This window comes from Panthera uncia, chromosome B1 (genome assembly GCF_023721935.1).
Source record: "Panthera uncia isolate 11264 chromosome B1, Puncia_PCG_1.0, whole genome shotgun sequence".
NCBI classification, from domain to species: Eukaryota; Metazoa; Chordata; class Mammalia; order Carnivora; family Felidae; genus Panthera; species Panthera uncia.
In genome coordinates, this window is record NC_064811.1 from 129,075,610 (window position 1) to 129,095,584 (window position 19,975).

A 19,975-nucleotide genomic window follows, 5' to 3' on the forward strand; every position below is an offset into this window, starting at 1 on the left:
GACATAGGGCTCCATCTCATGACCCTGGGATCACAACCTGAGCCACAATTCAGTAGCTCAACTGACTGAGCCACACAGATGCCTCAATATACCTCTATATCTTCTAAAAAAAAACTTCCAGAAAAGCTAGAAAACTCCAGACAAGTCTTAAAAAACCTAATAGTGATGTGGATGGATATCCCTGCCTTGTTTTCGACATTAACAGGAATATTTCTATTAACAACTCATTATAGGGTAATTAAGTTTTTGAAATATCCATCTGTTCCTATGTTAGTAGGTCTTGTTTTTATTTAAGTATGGATTTCAAATTATATTGAAATACCCCTTTACCATCTGTGAAGACGCTCATTTTTCTCCTCATATAAACCAATATGATGAATTATACTGTTTCCTAATAATGAAATTTCCTGGCACTCTTGGAATAAACTTCACTTAGGTAAGTGCTGTTTGATTCTTTTATTAGCCTTTAATAATGATTTTTCCATCAGTATTCACAAGCAAGATGAAATCATTTCCTTTATTTGTGCATCATTGGATTTGGATATCTTTGAAATACATTTTAAAACGCATAAAATCTTTTCCTTATCTAGATCCTATAAAATTTATAGTGCATTGAAATTAGAATTCCACTTTGAAGCTTAATGCACTTAAGTGATATGTGCAAGTGGTAATGGTAACGATTAATTCCTTGACAAACTATTTCATCTACAAGAATTTAAGTTTTCTGTATCTTTGAAATCTGCCATAAAATATATTTTTCTTTAAAATTAACCATTTTATTTGGCTATTCAAATAATGGCATGGATGGGGCACCTGGGTGGCTCAGTGGATTAAGCATCTGACTCTTGATTTCAGCTCAGGTGTGATCTCACAATTCGTGAGATCAAGTCCCACATCCGGCTCTGCACTGACCGCATGGAGCCTACCTGGGATTCTCTACCTTTCCCACTCTCTCAAAATAAACTTAAAAAAAACATATAATGGCATGGAATTGAACAGAATTGTCTCCCTTACCCCTTTATTTTTTTAGGACATTTATGATTCTTGTGTTTCTTGATTGGTTTATCTAAATAATTGCATCTACTTTATTTTTGTGCAAAAAAAAAAAAAATTGACATTCAGGCTAACTTTGTATATCTTTTTTTCATTGCTTTATTTCCTACCAACTCCTTCATACTACTTAAGTTTCTTCCATTTCCCTAAGAACAGTTGAACACATTTACTTTCACTATGTTTGGACTGGAGTCAGTTGAGAATGGCAAGTGAGAGATCATGAAGTTATGACAACTCAAGGAGTTTGGCTATAAAAGGGAATAGAGAAATAGGTGAGACTTAGGAGGGAACATTAGGTCTAGTAACAACTGTGCATTCAGAGTTGTTGCAACAGGAGGCAGAAGGGATTAACTACAGAAAGGTGTGTGCCATCATTGTTATTGGCCCACTTAAGGTAACAGGCCATAAATGAAAAATGAGTCCAGGTAGCAAAGCTGTTTTCCTGTAGGAAAGTTCTGCAGCTTGGGTATACACAAGACATAGGCAAGGTAAGAGACTTGAACTTACCCTGGGTTGGGGTTCCGTCAAGTGGGTAAAAAAAAGAGCAAATGCATTAATTCTGCCTGAAATCTCATGGGGGTCCTAACACATATGGTGAATGAACTCTTTCCAAGAGGATCCGAGAACATCGTAATACAAGATAGCATGAAGGGAGATGGATTTTGTAAATGCTATTCAGAATGTGGTACTTGTCTAATAAGTAACAGTTGAAGCTTTGCTAGGCAGAAAAGAAGCTAGCTCACCTCCCTGTGCTAGCTGTAGTTTCTGGTCGGCCTTTAGGAATGTGACCCTCCTCACCTCTATTTTTCTTGTGTTAGAAGATATATGAGAATCTCTCAGGGATGCAAGTGTAGTGGATTTCTTTATTTAAGTTTACAAAATACATGCTTATAGAAAATTAAAACATTATAGAAATATATAAAGCCAATCATGAAAGTTCTCCCACAATTTCACTCCCTCACAAAGCCACTGACAACAATGTGGTATTACTTTTCCATTATTTTTTACAGCATTATCAAGTTATCCTACAAAAAAAAAGCTTCCGCAACTTTTTTTTTTTTTTACATAAAAGTTTGGACATCTTATTGTTAATGCAGAGACATCCCTCACTCTTAATGAATAGAAATAAATTGCATGACGGTACCATAATCTATTACACCAGTCCCTTACTGGTAGGACCTCTGAGCTAGTTTTAATTATTAAAGAACAAAGGTGCAATAAACCTGCTTGTGTACACTTGTCAGATTATTCCTATTAGGCAGTTTCCTAGTAATTTCATTTTTAATGAAGAGTTTAGCGAAATGGTTTGAGCATTTTCAATATACTCTGAAACCCCCCCCCAAAGGTTATAAAATTATACTCCCACCTATAGCATGCAAGATGGGATATGTATAATTCAGAAATACTTGTTCAAAATTATGGTGCAATATTTTTAATTTGAAAACAATTTAATTGTTCTTGTAACTGTGTTTTCTAACTATCGAAAGTGAAGTTGGACTTGACTGATGGGGACTCAGGATCCTAAGGGCAAGGATTAGAAAACTCATTTACAAGGCATAGGTATCAGAAACTTAAGTAACCCTTATGCAGAAAGTCTTCAAAGAAGACTACAGGGCTTGCCACAGCTTCAAATACCTCCGCTGGTATCTTGCTATTTCTCCAGGATTTGATACCTATCTTGGTATCCTACTGCTTCTGGAATACAATCAAACTGCAAACATGCACATTCTCCAGCACCAACCAGCTGTTCTCATTACTCAACTGCAGCAGACAGCTCTTTGCTCCTAGAACACGTCAGAGTTTCCCACGTCTGGTTTCATTCACTTTATGCCTCATCTTAGAAAACTGTTTTCCCTCTGTGCCGTCTCAAGGCTCAGCTCAAATACCCCTGACTCTATGAAGTCTTCCACATGCTCTCTGGGAAAAAGTACTGGCTCTTCCCTCTGTGCTACTCCAGCTTTTTGCCTGCCTCTCCCTTACTGCATTTCTGTAACATAAACTAGAGTCTTGGAGGCCAGATACAACTTGCTTGTCTATTTCCTGAACAGTATCCAGTGCAGAGCTCTGCAGAGCATACACTCAAAAACTGTGGAATAAACATACATAAATTATAGTAAGACTTCAAATCCTTTAATCCCAAATTATTAGTCACAGATGCTAGTTCTTAAAGGACTAAAAAAAAAAAAAAAAAAAAAACAACACACACACACACAAAAACACAACTGCTCCCCTCAAAACATATCCTTATTATAGTAAGCAGTTTGGTTAAGTTTTTTTAAAAAGTGTCTTTGAATAAAACTGACAAATATTCTATCTTTAGAATAGTTATGTTCAATGAACCTGCGTATGCTTGATATCTGCATCTTCTTAGGATCTCAAATTATTTATTTTAGAAAATAACATGGGGGGGCAGTTTATTATAAAATACGAAGCAGGAATGATTTAAGCATGTGGGTTTCTGCATTCCTAGCCAGAGCACAAAATGACTGGATATCCTCATCAACACCAAGCTTTTTTTTTTTTTTAAAAAGGGTGTGTGGGGGGGGAGCCACCATGAAGACAATGTTATATTAAAATCTCTTTCTCTTGATAATTTCTGGCTTCCAGCTGACTGGATGAGTTTCTTCTGTCTGAAAACAGAAAATTAAATAAAACCAAATATTGTTAGTTTTTTAATTAATAACTCCCTAACAAAAACAAGGCCATCAATTCTAAATTACATTAGTTGGCATTACACATTTAGCAGTTCTTTAACAATTTCAGAAACAGTTGACAAGGGAAGGAGGCAAACCACAAGAGACTTTGAAATACAGAGAACAAACTGTGGGTGGACAAGGGAGTGGGGGCAAGGAGAAAATGGGTGATGGGCACTGAGGAGGGCACTTGTTGGGATGACCACTGGGTGTTGTATGGAAGCCAATTTGACAATAAATTATATTAAAAAAAAATAGTTGACAAACTTTTGACACTATCTGAATCTAATAAAGGACGACTGGTTCACTACAAATTTAGTTCATGGTTTTTCATCTCAAATAAAACTGCTATTTAGGTATTCTGGTAATACCAAAGCTTATGATTTTAGAATTTATCCGCATAGGAATTTATTTATTTGTGGTTATTCTTTTTTTTTTTTTTTTAATGTTTATTTATGTTGAAGGAGAGAGAGAGAGAGCATGAGCAGAGAAGGGAAAGAGAGAGGGGGAGACACAGAATCGGAAGCAGGCTCCAGGCTTTGAGCTATCAGCATAGAGCCCAACGAGGGGCTCGAACTCACGAACCGTGAGATCATGACCTGAGCCGAAGTCATACACTTAACCGACTGAGCAACCCAGGAGCCCCAATATGTGGTTATTGTGGATGCAAGATTTCCCAAGTATAGTAAATAAGGATAATTCACTGGCATCAATGAAACCAATACAGAAATCTATGAACAGACACTACTCAAGATGACAAATTCTTTAATACTATGAAGGTTATTTTCCCTTCTGATAATTTCAATACCTTTAAAATGAAAAAGCACTTGCTAAATTGGTATGCATGATTTGTTTTACTTTAAAATATATGTGAAATAGAGAACTTACCGCTGTATCATCCTCTTTATACACTTTAATGGTTTTATCAGCTTCAGCTGTTAGTAGCCGACTTTCAGACTGATCAAAAGCACAAGCAAATATTCCTGATTCACTATCCAAAGATCCAGGCTGCACAGCTGCATGAACTCTCTGGAAATTATAGCCAGTTCTCCAGTCCCAAAGATGCATAGTGCCATTGTCAGCTTAAAGGAAAAAAAAATCTAATTAAACTTGGTGTCCTATCAACAATTCAGCTTGACAAACATTTAAGTACCATCCATGGGTCAAGTACTGTGACAATAAAGATTAAATAGTTATAAAGATATGTAAGACATAGGCACTCAAGCTTCTCTTAATACTGGTTCGTCTATTTTTATGTGTGAATTCAGAATTTAGTATAGAGCTCAAAAAGCACCACAAAACAATATCTAATTCCAGAATACACAACCAAACTTTAGGTGGTTCCCAGCATGAATTCCTTAGATTTATCATGTGGGAACTCAAATACGGTTAAACTATGAAATATGCTACAGGTATTACAAATATGCATGAACACACATATGAACATCCAAATACACAGTAATTGGGCAAGTTCTGTTATAATACTTAGGTGGGATGGCTTAGAAATTTTATAAACGTTTACTCATTTGCCAAAAGAAAAAAAATGAGACTAAAACACATTTATCTCTAAAATCTTAATTTACCTCCAGAAACAAGCACTCCATCAGAATTTACTGTCAGTGTGTTAATAATAGCATTATGACCAGAAAGATTTTGAATAAAACTTCCATCAGGGAATTTCCACTGTTTTATGTTATCTGGAGAGCCAGATGCAAATGTGTAACTGAAATAAGATTACAAAGAATTAGTGACAAAGTACACAAAGTTAAATAAAATGGTGAGTTCAAAAAAGCTTGTTAGGGCTGTATTCTCTACATGTGCATTTATGGGTCCACGTAGCTTTAGAAAAATATTATTGTCATACCAAGAGGTAAAAATATGAAGATATCTGTTCCAAGTCAAATCAGATCTTCAAAATAAATATTTTAAGTGTATTTTAATTCCAAGATTAATGTTTTATTCTCATTTCCCCAATGCTCTACACTGAGTTAAAGCAACAAATGTACAAAACCTTAAATTCACATTAAGGGCAAGGGGTTATGAAACTATTTTGGATAGAGAGCAAGAGAAGGAGAGAGGGGAAAAGAGGAAGAAAGGAAAAGAAGGAAAGAAACAGAGAAAGAAAGAGAAAAGGGAAGTGGGGGAAAAAAAAGAAAGTGAGTGAGGAAGACAGAAAAAGTGAGGGAGGGAGGAAATAATGGGTACAGAAAAGATATCAATGTGACCAGAAAAGTGTCAAGGTGATGTGATATAATAAACAGGCTGTGATAATATGCTCACCTCTATGGATAACCTGATTATGAGGTCACGGTTCCTACTATTTTTTTCTATGTGTATTAACTTAAAAATTAAACTACTCTATGTATGTCTCAGTGCCCAGTAACATTTCTATCAAAACATTAAATCTATCTTCTATTAGCCTCTACTTTGACACGCAGATTTTAGCAATGATTTATTCATATTGTCTCGTTTGACACTATCATAGCTCACCATGTAGAAAATTTTCCTTATCACATATAGGTCATGAAGCAAAATACGACATAGGGAAAATAAAAGAAATGCATGCTTGTAAGTGGCACAGGCCTGGAAATGACAGCTAAATAACTACTGAAATAGTACCAGTGTTGGTCTTTCCATACTTATACTAAATATTGAAAAAAGAGAAGCGAATTAGGAAAATACACTTACTGTTTAGGATGTAAAACCACAGCCCTGACGGATTTTTTGTGATTTGTTAATGTGACTCTTGTTTTTCCAGCCACCAAATCCCATAATCGTATTGTAGTATCATGGCTTCCTATAATAAAAACACACACACGCTCAAAATTCGATCAGAAAAAATAACGCAAAAATTAAACACAACAAAATATGAAGGAGTCTTGCATAGATACTTATAGACTAAGTGAAAGTCCTATCAACTCTTGGCTAATTACTTCACAGTTCTAATTTTTAGGTTGGTTTTAAATTTAATTCTTAAAAAAGGCAATAAATGCTTGATGCACTCTCAACTCAACAGCTAGAACAAATGCGAGTAACAAAGCAAATACATGATGTTACTCCTCATGGAGGGGAAGAAAAAACTTGTAGTTAATAAAATACATCAAGTGAATGAATTACTCTCTAGTCTTAAAGATCTAATATTTTTTTAAATTTATTTTTAGTTTTTGAGAGAGTGTGCATGTGTACAAGCAGGGGAGGGGCAGAGGAGAGGGAGAGAGGGAGGGAGAGAGGGAGGGAGAGGGAGGGAGAGGGAGGGAGAGGGAGGGAGAGAGAGAGAGAGAGAGAGAGAGAGAGAGAGAGAGAATCTTAAGCAGACGCCACGCTCAGCATGGAACCAAACACGGGGCTCAATCTCACAACTGTGAGAGAATGACCTGGGCCGAAATCAAGAGTCCGACGCTTAACCAAGTGAGCCACCCAGGCACTCCGAGTAAAGATCTATTATTAATCTTACTGTAAGTAAAACAAGACTCAAACCAGCTCTAAAAGTAATTGGTCTCAGGGTATTTCACCTAATTTCAACTTCTTAGACCAGTAATTTTGATACTATGAAACAATGTCTAATTGTATCTAACAGAAGCATTTCTAATCACACATTACATGATACTGAGATGTGATATATTCTGATATGTAAAGAGTTTGAGATAAAAACAATCAAATGAAAAATTACCACAGTAAATTTCAAATGCACACCCAATGTGTCTATAATACAAAGCAAGAGTCATAGTGAATAGGAAAAGTATATGCATAATCATAATGCATTCTGATTAAATACACTATAAACTTAAAAGCTATCAGTCATACCAGTAATAATTTGTGGTTCTGCAGCTTGACACCTCACTGTAGCAACTGCATTTGTATGTCCAGATAATGTGTGCACACTGGCTTTAGTTCTCACATCCCAAATCTATAAAAACACAACAGACATACTGTCAGAACAGGTATTCATATCTCAGGCAGGTAACTGGATCAATTCAAGGCTGGGAACTTACTAGGCAACCGTGCCTGAATATAATGAAAAACTGTTTCAAAGAAAGATAATGATCTATAAGCTGGCTGGGGAATGTAGACAGGAGGCAGATGATGGGAACAACAACAACAACAACAACAAAACCCTGAAAGATTAGGGTACCCAAAGTGTAAGAATGGGTATAATGAGACTATTGAAGGAAACAGCTCATGGAAAATAGTTGTAGTGACGGGAAGGGAACGTACAAGTGTCACATTTCAGAGGCAGGGCACTCCCGATAATAAACATGATGAGGCCCCAGAACTGAAAACGAAGGTGAAAAAACACAGAAGTCAAGAAACTCAGGGGCTAGGCTACCGACAGGTCAAGTCAACTATCTTCAATTCTCTTAACAAATCACATGTGACTCCATTACCAAACATGCATACCGTAAGATGCAATATATTTACGAATAAACACAAAGGTCTACTCCATTTACCCGTGCAGTTGAATCTCGACTACAGGTTACCAGCACATCAATTGTTGGGTGCAAATCCAAACCATACACTGCACTCAGATGTCCATGATAGTGCCTTATAACCTGAAAATAAAGCAGGAAAGTGAAAATCTCTATAATTAGAAAGAAAAACAGTGGTTCATAATGTTTTAAATCCTCAACTACAAGCTTACCTTATTATATTCAAGATCCCAGCATTTGACTTGTTTGTCTTCTCCACAGGAGAACAGGTAAGGGCTCCGTGTGCTTACTATCACACCACGCACTGTACTAATGTGCCCAGTTAAGGACAGTTTTAATTTGCCACTAGCCAAGTCCCAGATCTGCAATCAAAGAAGATTTAATTTTTTTCTTTTGGATTATTCCAAAGCAAATTTTTAGAATCTTGATATTAAAAATAAGTCTTCAAAAACAATCTCCCACCAATCTTCCTTGTTAAGCAGGGAAAAAATAGAATAAAAAAAGCACGTTCAAACTAGGAAAGTACTTGCAATAAGTGACAAAATCTTAGTATATATAAAAGGATATCATAGATAATGAAAGTATGAATAACATTAAATTAGCCAAGGATGGCAACAACTTAAAAAAAAAAAAAACCCTATGGAAACAAACTAAATGTCCATCAATGGATGAGTGGATAAAAAAAAAAAAATGTGTTGTGTATCTGTTTGTACACACAAAACACACACAATGAACTATGATTCAGCCATGAAAAAGAATGAAATCTTGCCATTTATGACAACATGGATGAACCTTGAGTGCATTATGCTATGTGAAATAAGTCAAAGATACTGTGTGATTTTACTGGCATATACACTCTAAAAACAAACATTAACAAACAAACAAATAAAGCTCAGAGATAAAGAGAATAGATCAGTAGTTGCCAGAGGTGGGGTGGGGAGTAGGCAAAATGGATAGAGTCAAGGTACAAACTTCCAGTTATAAAGTAGGTAAGTCATGGGGATATAATGTTCAGCATGGTGACTGTTATTTATTAATACTGCATCGCATATTTAAAAGTTGTTAAAAGAGAGTAGATCTCAAAAATTCTCTCTAAAAGGAAAAAACAATCTGTAACTATGTATGGTAACAGATGTTAACTAGATTTATTGTGGTATTCATTTCACAATGTATATAAATACTGAATCATTACGTTGTGTACCTAAAACTAATATAATGTTGTATGTCAACTATACCTCAATAAATAAATATATATGTATGTTGAAAAAACCTAAAAGCAGCTTTATTCGGTATCAAAAAGTTCAAACCCACCAGAAATTTTTTTATGTACAGTTTTCAAAAGATTAGATACCCATTTCTGCTTAACATTTAGTAGGTATTTTTAAAAATACACAATCAGTGTGCTGAAAAGGATTCTCTCATACACTGCAAATATCAATTAGTCCATTTTGGAAAATAAGCTGTACTCTGAGTGTCAACCTCAAAAACGCTTAACCCATTAATTCCATTTCTGGGAATCTATAGTAACAAAGTAATTTAAAATGCAGCAAAAAGCTTTAGGCTCAACAATTAATTACGGCATTACTTGTGATGGTGAAAATCAAGAAACTAAAAAGTTTCATGTCTAACAACAGGAAAACGGTATAGAATACCTAAGTGATATATCCTTTTTTCACAGAAGCATGCCTCTGATATAATATTAAGTGGGAAAAAAACCAGAGTATAAAATTATACATCAAGCATGACTTTTTAAAGATACACATTTAAAAGGGCATCTGGGGGGGGCGCCTGGGTGGCTCAGTCGGTTAAGCGGCCGACTTCGGCTCAGGTCATGATCTCGCGGTTCGTGAATTCGAGCCCCGCGTCGGGCTCTGTGCTGACAGCTCAGAGCCTGGAGCCTGTTTCCGATTCTGCGTCTCGCTCTCTCTCTCTGACCCTCCCCCGTTCACGCTCTGTCTCTGTCTCAAAAATAAATAAACGTTTAAAAAAAAAATAAAAAATAAAAAAATAAAATAAAAGAGCATCTAGGTAGCTCAGTTAAAGCGCCCAGCTCTCAATTTTAGCTCAGGTCATTGAGATCAAGCCCCGTGTTGGGCTCTGCACAGGTAGCACAGAGTTTGCTTGGGTTTCTCTCTCTCCCTCTGCCCTTCCCCTGCTCTCATGCACATGTGCACACACTCTCTCTCTTGACCTCAAAATAAACAAAATACGCACTTACACACACAGGAAAAGAGCTCAGAAGTAAATATAATGACACATATGCACAGAAATAAATACTAAACAGAAATTCATGTTCAAATTATTTGACAGTGTTAGGATTATGTATGGGTCTGTGTTCTTTTATATTTTTCTATATTTTCCACATTTTTTAATAAATAAGCATACTTTAATTTTGTAACCAGAAGAGAAAAAATGTAAAAATCAAGGAATAGTGGTAGGTAGTATGTACTGTTTGGAAAACTTGTTACTTAAATATCATTTCTCAAACATATTTATTCAGAACAGTGAATTGATAAATATAGTAACTTTTACCCCAAACTCAGGTCTAAGAAATCACAGAAAGTACAACAGAAATCTCCACCCAGGAAAATAAAAGATAAAATTTATATAGCAAATACAAAGTCCTATTTTTTTTTCTTCCTTCTTTATTACCTTTATAGTTCTGTCAGCAGATCCAGTTACAAACCACTGGTTTCCAGGTTCTACAGCAATACAGCGAACCCAGCCAAGATGTCCACTGATCACCTGCATAAAACAAAAAGTAGAATGGGCAGACTCGTTACACATAAAAGTTTATTCAATTTCAACTCATTGCACATAAGTCAAGTTTGAATAGCCCGTCCTCACATCTTCAAATAAGTTTGTAAAATTATTTGACAGATTTTAGAATTTATCTTCAGTAAATGAATACACAAACTGATATATCTATACAATGAAATGCTACTCAGCAAAGAGGAATCTATTAATAGATGAAACAACTTGGATGACTCTCAAAGACATTAAGCTGAGTGAAGGAAGTCGGTCTCAAAAGGTGCATACCATATAATTCCATTATATAACAAAATTGAAAAGGCACAACTATAATATAGAAAACAGATGAACAGTTACCATGGGTAGGGAAGGATATGTCTGTAAAATAATAGCATAGGAGTGTTTTTTGAGTTGCTGGAACTTCTATATACAGACTGGGGCAGTGATTACCCAAATTTATGTATCTAATAAAATTTATTAGGTCTGTACACTAAAAGAAAGGCTATGTTAGTGTACAATTAAAAAACCAAATTTAACACATATAGTAAATTAAGTGCAGTTACAGTTTTTCTGCTATATATACTTCATTTTAAATCTGGTACATTTTGAATCATTTAATTTACTATAATTGAAAAAAGATCATCAATAGAGCCAAAGAAACATTGTCATATGCTGTTCTTCCTCCTAGCCTTCATATTAAACACTTCAAACACTTAGAGAATTTATTTCATCTGTTCTCTACACCTAATAGCTTTCTGTCAACATTTTATACTGTATTTTATAGGAAATACATACATGGCTTTTACTTAAAGAAGTCTTCCTAAGATCTATCTTTCAAGATTGGGGCCTAACCCTTCCCTCATCTGGTCTCAGATCACTTTACCAGTGCTCATATTCACTGCTTTTCCTCCTTATTCTACTCCTTCAGCTCTTGTAACTGGAAAGCAATCATCGTTTCTGTAATGGCATGATATACAGATTCACTCACCCTGTACAGTTTCCATGGTGGGTGCCACTGGGGTTTGGGCATTGTAGGGGCTTTTTTAGCCATCAGTGCAGAGTTCTTGGCATTGCCAGCCTCCATAACAGCCTAGATATAGAACAGATTACATTATTGTTAAAGACATACCTAACATTTCATGTTAAATCAAAAATGAAAAATTTTAAAAGGGGATTTATGAGGCTTTTTACCCCCTTTGATGAAAAGACAGCTAAAATGTTTGCATAACTAGAAAATGTCTGCACACCTAAGACTTCTAATCAGAATTATATTTTCTGCATGTTAATTTTAAAAATCAATTAAAAAATCTCAGAGGCAGAACATTAGAGTTAAGAGCACATATCACTAAGCATGGGTTCATGAACCCAGCTCTGCCAATTACTAGCTGACTGACTTTGGGTAAAAATTACATAACCTCTATGCCTGCTTTGTAAAGTGGAAATAACAGTGCCTATTTCATACAATTACTACAAAGACATTATTACTACTCTGTAAATGCTCTATAGAAGCTCCTACCTTTATTTGAGTGATTGCAAGTGGATTAATGTCTCCGCCTGTCATTGTTGTATTTTAAAATTATTGATTTAATATTGCAAAGCAGAAACTACCTTCCAAAAATACTTAATTAACATTTTAAAAGGTACTCTAGGCACGCCTGGGTGGCTCAGCTGGTTAAGCGTCCGACTTTGGCTCAGGTCATGATCTCACGGTCCGTGAGTTCGAGCCCCACGTCGGGCTCTGTGCCGTGCTGACAGCTCAGAGCCTGAAGCCTGCTTCAGATTCTGTGTCTCCCTCTCTTTCTGCTCCTCTCCTGCTCGTGCTCTGTCTGTCTGTCTGTCTCTCTCTCTCAGAAATAAATAAACACTAAAAACTAACTAACTAACTAAATATAAGGTATTCTAGCTGATGTACCATCTACTATTAGCATCCATCCATGCATCCAAAACATACTTAAGCCATAAAGTTCCTGCCCTCAAGAAGCTTACATTACCTCCTCCTAAGGAGGCAGAAAGCCTGGGCAGAGATCTGTGAATGGAGGCAAAAGAAGAAATGTGGTGGGAAGACCACAGATTAATTCATTTCATAAAGCCAAATAACTGCATAATAAATTAAGGAATCAAAGCCTGCAGTTATTCAAGTGACAGCATAATAAAACAAACTAGGTATTTTCAGTTATTCTTTTTATAACTACTTTCACCAATTTAGCTACCATTTACTTACACATAAACTTATGTATTTCTAAATGCTCATTTATAACATACAAGTTCTACAGCCTATGAATATTACATTACTAACAGCACTAAACTGTGTCAGCCAACTAAGAGTTTAACAAAAAAGAGATTTTCATATTTAAACCATATTAACACAAGTTTTAGAATAGTATTCCTTGCACTTTTAATAGTGGATAATAAAGGGCAACATCACATTATATACATCAAAATAAGCATTACCTACAATGTGTAAAAGACACAGGATAACAAAATGTTAAATTCTAAAAAATATGCCAATTCACTAGCAACTTAAATTTTAGGGCCATGAAATACTAACAACTAGCTCAGTCAGCCACTATTTACTTTAGTAATTCCAAGGCAAATTTTCACTTATTTAGTATTTAACTGAAGACTCTTGCAATAAAGGAAAATAAGGCAACAAGTTCCAAAAATTAGAAACCTGCAGCATGATTTGACACAGAGAAACTTACTGAAGTCATCCCTGCAGGCTGTGAACGGTCAGCAGCCGCCGGATGTCGGTATTCACCTCCAGCAGGTGCATTACGATTTGCGTCAACCCTGAAGCAAAAGAAATAGCACATTCTAAGCAATTAATTGTCATGTCATGTGCTCTGCAGAACCAATTCTTTAAATTTTTGTAAGCAATGATAAAGGAAAACGTCACATAATTATAAAGAAATCTTAAAATAAGAAAAACAGAAACAATGAATTATGTTTTCAAAATCTCTATAATTAGAAGCATAATACTTCATACCTGGTCTGAGAAGAAGGTAATGCCACAGCTAAGGACTGAGCGGCTGATTCACTTGGCATTCTTTGGATCTTAGTATCTGCAGTCAAAGCAACCCCTGTTTAAAGAAAAACATCAATTGCTTTCAGTAGCTATCTTTGATTTCATTTACATAGGTTTAAAATAAAATACTGGAAGCAAACATGGGATATCTCCAGGTGGTGATACTATAAAAACGTCTATTATGTTTTGTGAGTCTTTTATTTCTAACTTTTTAATAATAAATGTAACTTGAAATCACATAACTCAAATCTGATTTAATCACAGGCAGCTTGGTATTAACATACCCAAGACAGTAAAGATAATTTCTATTATTTTGGGGTATTACCTGCAGATATAAAAATTAAGCAGCCCCCAAATACTAACCGAATATTTCCAAGAGTAAATGTAAATTACTAAACAAGAAGTACTAATCTGTCTGGGCTTTCATTATGGTAAATTCTGTCTTCTAAAATTACTAAAACTAGGGGCGCCTGGGTGGCTCAGTCGGTTAAGCGTCCGACTTCGGCTCAGGTCATGATCTCACGGCTCGTGAGTTCGAGCCCCACGTCGGGCTCTGTGATGACAGCTCAGAGCCTGGAGCCCGTTTCAGATTCTGTGTCTCCCTCTCTCTCTGCCCCTCCCCTGTTCATGCTCTGTCTCTCTCTGTCTCAAAAATAAATAAACGTTAAAAAAAATTTTCTTTTCTTTAAATAAAATTACTAAAACTAGATATACTAAGCTTTCTGTCCTCCACCCCAATATACTAGCCACTCCATCTGTGTGCCAATTTTCTACACAGACATCTAGTAGACACTTTTATCACACCTGATTCTACACTAACACTTCAATCACTTTTATAAGTTTAATGATAATAACATGTCTGTTTAAACCTCCATATAAGCATGTTTTAGCTTGGAGCAGTGTTACTGTCTTTGAATTCCTAGCACAGTGCCTGATATAAATTTAGGTGCTTAGAAATGTTTGCTCAATGAATATATCTGATACTGAGTATTAGTTTACTATCATCTAAAAGCTATGCCTAAAAATAATAAATAAACAAATAAATAAATAAATAAATGCTATGCTTGGATGCCTGTCTGCTAAGTTTATCTTGTATTTTATAGGCAATAGGAATCATATTATTGGTTCATTCAAGGAAATGCCTACAAGATATTTTCAATATAAAATAGCTCACTTACCAGGTCCTGGTGGATATGGATGTGTACCTGTCACCAAATATTCAACTTCTTGTCCTTAAAAAAAGGAAAAAAATCATTGTGATCATTGGCAAATTTATCATATGTACAAGTATCATCTCTTTTAATAAGTGTTAAATTATCAACTGAATTTCTCAAATTTTCCCAACTAAACCCAAATGTCAGATATAAGATAAATTGATCATTTTTGTTTTGGCTTCTGAAGACCATGGACACAGCTATTTCTTTTGACCTTTTGTTAATATGATGTCAAGAAAGCTTGTACAATTTTAATGGTATGTAGAGAGATTGTTCGGTCAAGTAAAAATCAACTATGGTTTTTCTTCCAAGCAAATGATTTCTCAGTGGAATGTTAGATTATTTTTATGCATTAGAATGCCAGTGCTTAGTATCATCTTTCTGAATTACAGCCAAGATACATAGATGGTCTCCCCATGGGTTAGAAATATTTCCTTTAGTCTCCACTGTGACCTTCTCTATATCCTAATAATTTCTGCGATTATGATTCTACCACTTTTTTATTTCCTATTAAGAAAAAACCTAGCAACCAATAATCTCAACTCACTACTCCAGTGAGGAAATCAAGACTTCCATTATAATACTGGTACACTAGTTCAATAGGGTTTGGCTCTAGTCATTCCTTCCAGAACAGGCACTAGAACATTTCATTTTTCTATTTTTAAAAATTACATTTCTACTTTTAAAAAGAATCACATTTCTGATAATGCCACACTTACCTTGATTGGCAGGATATTGTTTATGACCATATGAATCCGATGCATTCTGAGGACATTTCTCTTTAAAATTTTCTTTTGAAGTAGGCATATGCAACACAGGACCATACTCATTACGCAGCTTGATTGCCATTTTCCGTTTGTGACTATTTAAAAATTATGAACATAATAATGTATCTTGAGTACTTTAAAAATATGAACCAAAGTAAATATATTCATAGATAGCCGAGAAACACAAGTACTTAAATAGCTTAGGTTTGCCTAATCATGTAGAAAAAATTTCTATGAAGTTTTTAAAGTAGTATTTTAAAAAGCTCAAAACTTCCAAGTGCATTTCCACACTTTTGTTCATAATCCACCACATAGCATCCATTAAGTCTAAGTAACATTTTAGGTTGTTAACCAATAAATACAAAACCTTTCATGATAAGTTATCAAGGGTCTGGTTTAAAAATACATAGAAACTAATATATCCTTTTAAAAACCTCAAGGTCAATATATTTTCCTTCAAATGTGTAAATATAAAAATATAGCAAAAGTTTCTATCATAACCTTTACTGGATGTATCTAAAAAGAGTAATTAGAACTAATCGAAGTATGTAATTAGTTCAGTATTTTTTAAAGAAATGCACTTATACAAATTTTAAGAATAGCTCACTTTATAAATTAAATATAAATGCTTGTTTTAGGAATTAAGTAGATTTTAAAAGAAGGGTAAAGGACAAAGAAGGAACACTGCACATAATGCAATCCCAGACTGGAGCTGGAGATGTAGAACCAAAAATATGCCACCACTCAAAAATCTTCATCATACTAACGAGAAAAGATGGGAGTAGAGGTACTGGCCAGGTACAATTTCAGCTCAGCAAGGCTCTGAGAGCAGCGGGAAGCTGAAAGCACATACAAAGTGATTGATTATAAGATATAACACCTAAAAGGGACTCTCCTAATTACTGGGTATTTATAAATGCAATTAATTAATGGGATTTTTACTGTAAAAGACAAGGCCAAAAAAAAGTTAAATCAGCTTAAATCATGCCCAAACACCATTCATTATTGAATAGATATCCTATGAGTGTTAGTATCACTCACTAATCTTTAAAGGTCCCCCTCTCCCTGCTCTCTTCCCCCAGTTATTAAGTAGTTAAAATATTCTAGCAACTGAAAAGGAACAATACCTACCTCTCTTCATCCAAAGGCACAGGTTTTCCATTATCAGCTACAAACATGTCATGGGTTCTCTTCAATGACCTGAACACAAGTGTGTGCACAGAATGTTTCTGTACCTCCTAGAAAGAAAGATTATAATCACATATCCATCTGCAAATTACACATATCATAACCTAAATTAAATTTAAATTAGTTATACATTTTACAAGTTTAAATATGTAAACTGCTTTCTACCACTCACCATGGCTATTTGTAGCAAGCTATGGGAGTCAAGTTTAGAAGAAGAGGAAGTTCTTCATTGGCCAGAGACCCACCCATACCAACTAGTGGTGCCTGAGCTTGGTCATTTATTCAGTAAATATCTACTGAGCTCCTACTATGTGTCTGGCAGGTTCTGTGCTAGACGTTAACAAAAGAATGATGAAAAGACAGTCATGGTCCAGGTGCTCAAGAGAAAACAGATAAAAATAAGCAACACATTTTGATAAGTGCTATGAAGGAAACAAGCAAGGGCATGAGACACAGAAAGAACTTAGGATACTTATGAAAAATCTCTCTGAAAAGTTACAGAGAGGGAGGGAGGCAAACCATAAGAGACTCTTGGATATTGAGAACAAACTGAGAGTTGATGGAGAGTGGGGGAGAGGGCAAAGTGGGTGATGGGCACTGAGGAGGGCACTTGTTGGGATGAGCGGTGGGTGTTGTATGGAAACCAATCTGTCAATAAATTATATTTAAAAAGAAAAAAAACCTCTCTGAGATGTCAGTTAAGTAGAGAGTTAGCTCTGTGCAGAAGAGTTAAGAACAATTTAGTAAAGAGAAAATGCCATGTACACAGTTCAGTATCTGCAATGATGCCAGGAGCCGCAAGAGTTGTATATGTTCAGTAGGAAGGTGGGCTGTGACACCGAGATGAGGTTCCAAGGGTAGGCAAGGTCCAGATCAGGATAAGGGTTTTTTGAAGATCATTCCAACAGTCTGCATTTTTGCTCTAGTAACATCGGGCCAGTAAAGGATTTTAAGCAGAAAAAGCATGATCAACTTACGTTTTAAACATCAATTTACGGAGGGAGGAGGGTGTAACAAAAATGGAAGCAAGGACACCAGCAAAGAGCTAATGCTCTTGTCCAGATGAAAGATGGTGTTGGTTTGAATTAAAGTGAACGCAGTGGATACGGACAAGAGTCAAGAAATATTTCTGAGATAAGACGGACAAGGCTGTCTAACAGAATGGTTGTTCAAGACAGGGAAAGATGCAAAACTTCAAAATGGCAGGTTTTTCTGGGGAAGAGCTGATGGAAGGCACTAAGTGAACACCAGAGAAGACTGCCAATCTTTTAGGACACACAACCACGAACTCTATTCTGCAGATGGGGAATATCAGCGGTCCAGAAGCACCGCCTCCGGGGACACTGCCGAGCTCAAAGGCTCAAGAGTAAAAAGGCAGTAAGAATTCTCTCCGGCTTCATGCCTGAGGGTAACCTCCAACTAATGCTGCCATCCGGCTTCCCTCTATCCCTAAACACCTTAAAAAGAGACTACCCGGCCTCAGCCAGAGAGCCTCCTTTCGCAGCCTCTACCCTCTCCAAACTCCGAACACCTTTGGTCCCCCACGCCTGCCGCCGAAGAAAAACATTCCAGAAGCGAACGACCCCTCAGCGCCCAAGTGCCACTTTACCTCGACCATGATGCCGCTGGGTGACCCGCCGCTCCAGCAGACAAGAAACGCTAGCCTGCAACACAGAAACCGCCGCCACAACTGTGCAGTCCCTTCCGGAATCGGGCGCCCTGGCGCCGGATCTGACGCAGTCCGCGCACGCGTGCTGGTGGCCCGCCGGCCTTGTGGGATCGAGGGGGCGGGTCTTTTTCTCCGGGGACGTAGTGTCGGGCCTGAGTTGGCAGGTTCTTGGTACCGCGTACCTAAGGGTCTCGTTCACTTTCTTGGAGAAAGCTTGAAATAAAGTTCTCTGCCTTATTCTGTGACTTAACTATTTTGGTTTAGGGTGTGCCTGTTTGCGTTGTATTTCCCGGAAGCTTAATCCTTTTTCTCAGCGAATCTAAGTAATCAGCTCTGGGGAGGATCTGGAGAGAGCAAACCTCGGTCAGCGCTAAAACTCTGGGGGTCGCCCCCGCAATTTATGTCGCCTGCTTCCGCTACTTGGCTAATTTTGTCTGGAAGCATTTAGACGCCTTTGTAGCCTTAACTCCGAAAAGCAATCCCACTTACACTGTCCAGTGAACACTTGTTGAGTCAATATTGCGGAATTGTTTCAATTTGAGAAATTTTGCAAAAGATTTTTAACATATGGCAAAACCCCAAACTTACTTTATGCTGCATAGATGTTGTTTAATCTCTCAAAACTGCATAATTCTTGGCTATTTCCTAGTTGTCTGCTAATTAATGTGGCATCAACAATGCCGGGATACAGCTTTCAAAGCTGGTGGAAAAAAGGATGCAATGGAAGACTTGAGCCATTTTTATTTATACACAGCCTGGTGCCCAAGTATTGAGATTTTGTTTTTTCACCCAGGTAAAATGCAATTTTCGATTAATCCTGCCCAATTACTTTTCTGCGTAAAAAGAAACCTTGATGGAGGTAGACATTTGTAAACTTGAATAGACCAGTCTTTCACTGGTCCTGCTTGCTCCTTAACCTACTCAGTTCCACTGATCTTGTCCCCAAAGCACCCCGCATATGCTTTTGAGAGGGGAAAAAATAATCTTATAAAAAGTATAGCGATGTGAAATGATAATCTCATTAGAAATTCACTGATTAAAAAAAGAAACTGATTTTTTTATTCATTAAAAACATTAAGATCATGTTCCTGCTTGAAAATAAAGTCATCTTTGAATTTGAGTAGCAGTTTGGCCTATGAACTGATTTTCTATAACAGTGTCCACTAGTGGTAGGCCTTGCAAAGAAAT

The 19,975-nt window shown here is 36.4% G+C and overlaps 1 protein-coding gene across 2 annotated transcripts; it reads right to left on the reverse strand.

Annotated features, from left to right (window-relative positions):
• Positions 1 to 2,082: 2,082 nt before the first annotated feature.
• On the reverse strand, positions 2,083 to 18,950 carry PLRG1 (pleiotropic regulator 1). 2 transcript variants are annotated; one of them, XM_049632334.1, is made up of 15 exons: positions 18,728 to 18,950; positions 17,062 to 17,168; positions 15,883 to 16,025; positions 15,128 to 15,181; positions 13,911 to 14,004; positions 13,627 to 13,714; positions 11,913 to 12,014; positions 10,826 to 10,918; positions 8,386 to 8,535; positions 8,195 to 8,296; positions 7,551 to 7,653; positions 6,435 to 6,543; positions 5,330 to 5,469; positions 4,635 to 4,828; positions 2,083 to 3,683 (listed from the first exon to the last, which is right to left on the reverse strand). In XM_049632334.1, the coding sequence occupies exons 1-15, from the start codon at positions 18,734 to 18,736 to the stop codon at positions 3,624 to 3,626; spliced, it is 1,548 nt and encodes a 515-aa protein (XP_049488291.1). In that variant the 5' UTR covers positions 18,737 to 18,950; the 3' UTR covers positions 2,083 to 3,623. The 2 variants fall into 2 exon arrangements, with proteins under 2 accessions (XP_049488291.1, XP_049488290.1); XM_049632333.1 differs by lacking the exon at positions 18,728 to 18,950 and adding an exon at positions 16,698 to 16,769 and having other exon boundaries at positions 17,062 to 17,151.
• Positions 18,951 to 19,975: the final 1,025 nt, after the last annotated feature.